Below are 8172 nucleotides of genomic sequence, written 5' to 3'. Positions count from 1 at the left end.
GACGCGCGTCGTGCGTCGGCGCTCGACAGCCTGCTGGGACGGGAAGGACAGCGGAGGTATTTCGCGGCAGCTGAACAGGAAGAAGCCCGACACGAGAAAAGCAATGCGGCGTCTACTCCGAGCAACGCGGTGCCTACTACGCCGGCGTCTGTCCCAGATTCTTCGGCTCCGGTCGTTGCAAAGTATGACAGTCTCGTCAGGCAGCTCGATCGGCTTTTCGCCGCGTCCACTAGTCCGCTAGTTGAACGTCACGAGATCACTAGTCGTCGTCAACTCCCCGGCGAGAGTTTCCTCGACTACGTGACAGTCCTGAAGGAAAAAGCCGTACGATGCAAGTTTGGGCTCACGTACGCGGAACGCGTCCGCGATCAGATTATTCACGGCTCGTCCAACTGGCGAGTGAGAGAGAAGCTGCTGGCATACGGCGAAGAGTTCTCCTTGGGGAAAGCGGAAGAAGTTGGTCGGACGCTCGAAGCATTGTCCTTGGCGAACCAAGCGTTTGCTCCCAGTCAACCTGAACATGTCCAAACCATTGGGCAAGGTGCCCAATATGGCGGTGCGGAGAAAAAGAATGGCCGCGCCAGTCGAGGAGCCCGTGATGTCACGTCACCAGGTCCGGGAGGCCAAGATGGCGACTTTCAGCCGCAGTCGCCGTCGGGGTACCGTGCTCCAGTCCCAAATGAGAAGTCTCAAGGCGACTTCGAACCTCAATTGTGCGACCGCTGCGGAAGCAGACGGCACCACTCAACTTTTCGAAATTGTCCAGCCCGAAGTCGACGTTGCAATACGGGCAACGTTTGGGGACATTTCGCGTCGATGTGCCGCAAGACTGCCCCTGTACAGCGCGTCTCTTCGAGGGGAGCTGTCGACGTCGTACCGGAGTAGCAGGCTTCCAATCAGTTGAACTCAACTTCAAGCTCAACAGTGTTATCTTCGGATTGTCCTTTATTGTCCGTGCTAACAGTTAGCACCTCATCCAGAAAAGACTTAGTCATCCACGCTGTGGTCGATGGTGTTACCCTGCGACTACAGGTGAATTCAGGAGCCTCTGTATCCTTGATGACTGCAGATGACTTTCAGCGTCATTCAGCAAACAGCACAGTCTGTCCAAAGCTGTAGTCATCTTGCAAAACTACCTCCAAGCAGCGCATCAGGATTCTTGGTTCCTTCCAAGCTCTAGTCAAAGTGTTGCAGCGGTCTTCCTCCATGGTTTTCTACGTCACCGATAAAGGCACATCGCTATTGGGCCTTGACGCCATTCAGCGACTGGGCATTCAGATTGACGGCACGTCGTTGACGTGCCGGCTCGCATCATGTGAGGTGCAGTGTCCCTCCAACGTGCCTTCGGGCTTCGAGCAGCTCTTCAGCGACGAGTTGGGTCTCGTCAAGGGTTTCATTCGTATCATTCAACGGCGGCCAGGTGTGACTCCGGTTGCATTGAAGCTGAGACGTCTCCCTCTGGCTCTTCGCGATCAGGTGGCGATCGAGTTGCGACGACTCGAGGACTCGGATGTCATCGAACGCGTCGACGCTTCTGAGTGGGTCTCGCTGCTCGTCGTCGTCCGCAAGAAACATGGAAACATCTGACTGTGTGTAGATCTCACGGAACCGAATAAGGCAATTATCATCGAAGGGTATCCTTTGCCGCACGTTGAAAAGTTGTTGCAGATGTTTCATGGAGCCACTTGTTTTTCTAAGCTAGACTTGGCGTCAGCTTATCACCAGCTGTTGTTAGAGGAGAGCAGTAGGGACTTAACGACGTTCATCACGCATGATGGCTTGTTCAGGTTTAAGCGTGTCCTGAAGTTTTTTGCACGAATTCTATGTCCACAGAGGATGTCATTAGGCTGTTGGAATCGTCGTCGTTTAGCCGGGAAGGGCTACCAGAGTTCTTAGTAACCGACAATGGTCCACACTTTGTCTCTGTACAATTTCAGGAATATCTAAAGGAACAGGGCATCCGTCATATATTTTCGTCCAGTTCGGCGTTCGGCGGCAGTGCACGAACCGGACGGAACGTAACAAATCTTCTGCTTTCGCAGCTTGCTGGCTTCAACTTGGCTCACGGATACCGCCCTTATCGCCTTGATAGACGGACGCATCGCCAACACTTTGGTCATCGTGGTCCTGCGCCTGCGCTTGGAGTTTCACGTGACCTGGATGTTTCACGTGACCTGGACCTGGAAAATGCTTAAAAAGACAGCATGACCGAGTAAACCATGCAGTTCGGCGGCAGTGCACGAACCGGACGAAACGTAACAAATCTTCTGCTTTCGCAGCTTGCTGGCTTCAACTTGGCTCACGGATACCGCCCTTATCGCCTTGATAGACGGACGCGTCGCCACCACTTTGGTCATCGTGGTCCTGCGCCTGCGCTTGGAGTTTCGCGTGACCTGGACGTTTCACGTGACCTGGACTTGGGAAAACGCTTAAAAAGACGGCATCGCCGAGTGGACCACGCAGTTCGGCGGCAGTGCACGAAACGGACGGAACATAACAAATCTTCTGCTCTCGCAGGTGAGAAACGGTGTTACTCATGTCTAAGTCTGCTCCTGTGCCTGTGCACTGCTGCCGAACACAGCGTGAAGTGTATTTGCTTTGAGTGAAGTGTTCTTGCTTTGCTATGGGGAAGGATTCCGCAAAAAGCGTGGGGAAAGACGCGGAAAAGGACGCATCAGATGTAAAGGATATAAAAGAGCTGTCGAAGGCATTTGAAAATTTCAAACGCGATTTCAGAAGTGAGATACGGGAAATAAAGACAGCATAGCCTTTTGCTCTGACACCTGCAGTGAGGTCAAAGATGTAGCCACTGATATTAAGAATATAAGAGCTGAAATGCAAAAGCTCATAAGACAAAACATGGAATTGCAAGCGAAAAATAAGAAACTGTCGCAAAAATGCGATGAGCTCCAACAGTATCAGCGCCTAAACAATCTTAAAATAAATGGTGCGCCGGTAGAGAATGATCCAGTGGATGTTGTAAGAAAGATAAGCGAAGCTGTCGGCACGGCAGTTGATCTGTCTGATATTGACACATGCCACTGAATTCCCACTCCTAAGCTTGGTGTGAAGAAAATAATCGTTCGCTTTGTAAAAAGAACAAAACGTGACGACATACTGGCAAAATGTAGAAAAGGCTCGATAGGACGACAAAAAAACGCCCATTTTTGTAAGTGAGCATTTGACGCAGAAGGGCAAGGCATTGCTTGCAGCGGCAATACAAAAAAAGAAAGAAGCCGCATGGAAATTTGTCTGGACATCCGGTGGCAAAGTCCTTGCACGCAAAGATGAAGGATCATGAGCGATACACATAGCGGATGAGACAAGCCTGGCTAAAATTAGAAATTAGATGTGGCAAGTGTCATAACAAATTGAAAAACATTCCACTATGACTGATCTTGTAAATAACCAAAAGTATTACAGTGAAGAATTTATTAGGGTATTTCAATCCGGAAAAGGCTTGTTTAAAGCATCGCATATAAATTGTAGAAGAATAAAAAGAAAGGTCAACGACATTGCTAATTTTATATGGTCTATAGGTATCGGATTTGATGTGCTAGTTTTCTCCGAGACATTGATTACTTATAAAGAAGATGCGCCGTTCTTTCCAGGCTATAGTCATGAACTTCTCGGTCGTAACCAGCAAAAAGGTGGAGGTCTTGCTATTTATTTTAAGGATACGCTTTCGAGTGAACGGCTTGATAAGTATACTGTTATGAACAATGATGTTGATTGCATTACAATGTGTGTTGGCCCATTCATAGTAATTGGTGTATATAGGCCACCACATGGCCACAAACATAAATTTATTGAGTTTCTTAATGTTGTGTTATCAACTGTTCGCGGGAATACTCCTTGCATAGTCATGGGTGACATAAACATTGACCTCTGTTCCAATGATCCTTATGCCAAAGATTTTAAAACGCTCTTACTTACATGAGAAAGTTCAAATTTTACACGTTCTCCTACTAGGATAACATCAACAAGTGCTACGCTCCTTGATATATGCGCCTCAAATTTAAGTTCACAGAATATAAAATCCGGGGTATTTGCGTATGACATAAGTGATCATATGCCCATCTTCTTTCTTGCACGATTCACTTCTCAAATTGGTCAGAAAACAGAGACATCTTTCCACCGAATTAAAAACAGCAAAACTCAGGAACATTTTTTTCAGCTAGTTCAGAACATAGATTGGAACACTGTTTATAGACAAGAAAATCCTGATGATGCTTATAACACATTCACGAGGTTATAGAGTGCTAGCTATGATGCGGCGTTTCGACTTCAGAAGCGCTCACGTGGTTAGAAATAAGAAATGCAGGAAGCCTTGGATAAATAGTGATCTTTACCGGCGCATAAAAATAAAGAATAAATTGTATCATGATTTCATCCGTTCGTGGAACACAGACGCCTTAGCTGAGTACAAGAAATATAGAAACGTTTTAAATTCAAAAATACGGAAGGCTAAACAGAACTACTATTAAAAAATTATTTGAAAGCATTTACAATGAGCAGAGGAAGCTATGGGAGGTCATAAATGGGCTTACGAACACAAATAAGGGTTGTAATAGGACACAGGACCTAACAATTAATGGTCAGATTTTCAGTGGTGAAAGGTTGGCCAATGTTATGAATGAACATTTCATAAATGCGGGTTTCTTTATTTTAACGGATGAAAAGCGAGATAATGCTCCAACTCCTGATAAGTCTCCTTTGCCATATTCTATTTTTTTCGCACCCACAGATCCGGTTGAAGTAGAAAGAATAATCAGAAAACTTAAAAACAATGTTGCATCAGGGATTGATGAGATAGGTTCTGTTGAGTTAGAAATGGTGTCACCATTGATATCTAATGTCTTGGCCTATATTATTAACCTCACCCTCACTAATGGTGTATTTCCAGAGCAGTTAAAAGTGGCAAATGTCACTGCAGTACATAAAGGTGGTGATATCAATGCTTTAGCGAACTATCGACCTATATCCGTGCTTCCAACAATATCAAAAATATTTGAAGGGGTTATTTATGATATACTTGCATCCTTTTTTGATAAGCATCAAATAATAACAAAAGTCAGTATGGTTTAAAAAATAAATCAACAGAACAAGCTCTACTGTATATCAAATAGAAGATAATCGAAAATATGGAAAACAAAAAATATACTCTTGGCCTCTTCCTCGATCTTCAAAAGGCACTTGACGCCATACAATTCAAATCATTGATTCATAAATTATCAAGTTATGGGGTGCGTGGAGTTGCATTACAACTGTTTAAAAGTTACCTTGAAGATCGTTATCAATATGTACATCTGAATAACACTATTCCTGCAAAGATAAAATTAAACCAAGGAGTCCCCCAAGGGTCTATACTGGGGCCATTATTTTTCCTTGCCTATATAAATGATATTGTCGATATACCTCATTCTCCTGAACTTATAATGTACGCTGACGATACGAATGTTTTCTTTTCATCAGACAATCTAATATCACTTAAGGTCAGTGTAAATATTTATCTAAGCAATCTTTCAAATTGGTTAAGGCAAAACGGACTGCGCTTTAATGCAAAAAAAAAACAAGCTATATGATATTCCGACCTATAAACAAACCTATTAGTAACATAGCTGTAAAATTCGAAGGAAATTGCATCGCACATGTTAGGGAAGAAAACTTTTTTGGTGTATGGTTTCAGGAGGAATCAAACTGGAACACACATGTAAATCATCTGATCACCGCATACGCGCGAATAGTTGGTTGTTTTTTTAAAAAATGCACTTAATTGCATTGAGGTTAAAAAGAAGTATGCACTATGCACTCTTCCATTCTAAAGTAACCTATGGGATGTTATTCTGGGGAACGACATCACAAGGGAATTACCATAAGTTAATAACTATACCAAAGAAAATATTGCGCTGCTTTGAAAAATACAGGGGGAATCTAGAAGACTTGCGCACTGCTCCACTATTCATTAAACTTTCCATACTCAGAATTGATCAATTATATCATTTTAAATTGCTTCAGTTAATACAAAAGACTAAGCTATATGAAGAAAGTTGCACCGAAAGACCACAGTACAGTCTGCGAGAACAAAAGAAACGAGCTCCTAGAACAAGAACCAAGTATGGAAAACAAAGTGTTGCTTACAAGGTACCTCAGGTTTTAGATACCCTTGCAGATCAATTGAACTTTAGGGCTAGTAGTGCGACTTTCAAGAAACAAATAAAGAACTTATTCATAACCACCGGTCTACACTATCGAAACTACGTAATGGAGTCTCATGCCCCTGCAAATGCTTAAGTTGTTCATAAATTTCTATGTCAATTATACGAGTGTATACAGCGCAATTCATTGTATCCACATGCATTTTGTGTATGTTTTTGAGTTGTTTCATTGATATCATTTAGTTTTGAATTTTACGAGAGTCACCTCTAATTTTTAAAATGTGTTATGTAAACTTCTTATGCTATTTATGTTTGAATTTTGTGTGCACAATTGCAGGTTGCTTGAAACCAATGTATTGAATATATATATTGTTTGTCAGCGCTGATGTCTAAGCTTTGCACTGTCACGGACTGCGGAGGGACAAGGGCCTTTGTCGGGCTGTTCGCCTTTAGCCATTTGCCCCTGCAGGGAGCTCTGTATCCGGCTTACTGTAAATAAAAGTACTACTACTACTACTACTACTACTACTACAAATATTACCCCCAGGCCAACAGGCAAATAGAACGCCTTAACAGGGTTCTAAAGAAACATTTGCAGGTAGCCAGATTTGAAGATAAAGATGCCTCGAGGAGCATCACAATATGTCTGAATTCGTATAGGGTCACACCACATGCGGTGACTGGCCTGTCTCCAGCTTTTTTGCTGCACGGTCGACAACCACGTTCCAAAGTAGACATTAGCAACTTTAGGATTTGTCCTAAAGTATCGGAGTCGCCCAATGTGTTGCCTCACGTCCGGAATCAGGTTGCAGCGAAACAGAATAAGAGGAAAGGGTATTTTGACAAAAGGAAAGGTGCGCAGCAAACCCGCATAAAGGTCTGCGATTTGGTTAAGGTAAGACTCCATAGGAAAGGCTTTTTCAAGTATAGTAGGCCTCTTACAGTGAATTCTCAGGTTGCGCCGTCCACTATTCTCCTCAGTGACAAAAAAGTGCGGAATGCATCCAAGTTAACAGTAATTCCTGGGGAGTTTTTCCAGAATGCCGCCCTCTCTACTACACCCAAAGAACTTATTTACTCTTATTCCAGTTTAGATCTTTGTGGCAGTCAGTGCCCTGGTGCACCTACGTTGCAGGGCTCCACCCCCAGTTTTCAGCCAGACTCTGATTCGTCAGAGATCTCTTATAGTGAAGGGTCTGAATTAGTTGTTTCCCAAGGAATGTTGGGCAGTCAGCAGGACCCGGCGCGGGTACCTTTTTAAAGTAACCCACTAAATCTCAAGTCTGGGTAGGGGGAAGTGAAGGGGCTACAAGGTTTTCAAAGACGACCGAACCTGGTCGCACTTCAACAAGTTCTACTGAGACTTCTATGCGTCTTCGCCGTCAGAGAAAACGACCTGACTGGCTCAAAGATGTTGCCACTTAAGGTCAAAAGAGTTCTTCCTATAATGCCATGGCTAGTGGGCCCAGCCACAACATCGCAGGAGACTTTCAGTTTTGTGTTTGTTTGCACTGTATTTAGTTTAACAAGATGTGTGACGTATCTGTTGTATTAGGCCACTGGTGCCTGTGCGCGAACTGTTCTTCTCCCCGCCGCTCGTGTGGCGTGAACTTTTCTTAGCGGAGATCCTGGGACTTTCTCTAGTGTTACCCTGTGATAATGCTCATTTTGTCGATGGGGGGGAGGATGTTGTGTCCTGGCGCCACCTGTGAGTGGCGCGTGCACTGAGTGCGCCCTAGTGTGTACTCTGTCAACAGATGTCGTCTGTAACGGCACACACGTGATTGCATGCAGCCAATCACGTGTGTCCGCGTGTCTGCTGTGTTCATTCAATAAACGGCCACTGGTCGGCTCAGTCTTTGTTGGGCTTTCGCGGGCTCCGGTCAACTCACTTCTACTGCGCGTGTCGGGGGCGCGTGCCGGCGCACGTTGCGTCTCGCGTTCTGTCGTCGGCCCTCGCCGTCGGACGCCGCTCGACGACACATTATCTTCATTCAATAAAGCAAAATTTAAA

At 44.7% G+C, this 8172-nt stretch overlaps 1 protein-coding gene across 1 annotated transcript; it reads left to right on the top strand.

Annotated features, from left to right (window-relative positions):
* Positions 1-1206: 1206 nt before the first annotated feature.
* LOC142768332 (uncharacterized) lies at positions 1207-1587 on the top strand. The gene has a single exon (XM_075870301.1). It carries the CDS (start codon positions 1207-1209, stop codon positions 1585-1587), a length of 381 nt encoding a protein of 126 aa, XP_075726416.1.
* The last annotated feature ends 6585 nt before the right edge of the window (positions 1588-8172 follow it).

This window comes from Rhipicephalus microplus, chromosome 8 (genome assembly GCF_043290135.1).
Source record: "Rhipicephalus microplus isolate Deutch F79 chromosome 8, USDA_Rmic, whole genome shotgun sequence".
In the NCBI taxonomy this organism is placed as follows: Eukaryota; Metazoa; Arthropoda; class Arachnida; order Ixodida; family Ixodidae; genus Rhipicephalus; species Rhipicephalus microplus.
This window is presented reverse-complemented; position numbering and strand designations above follow the sequence as displayed.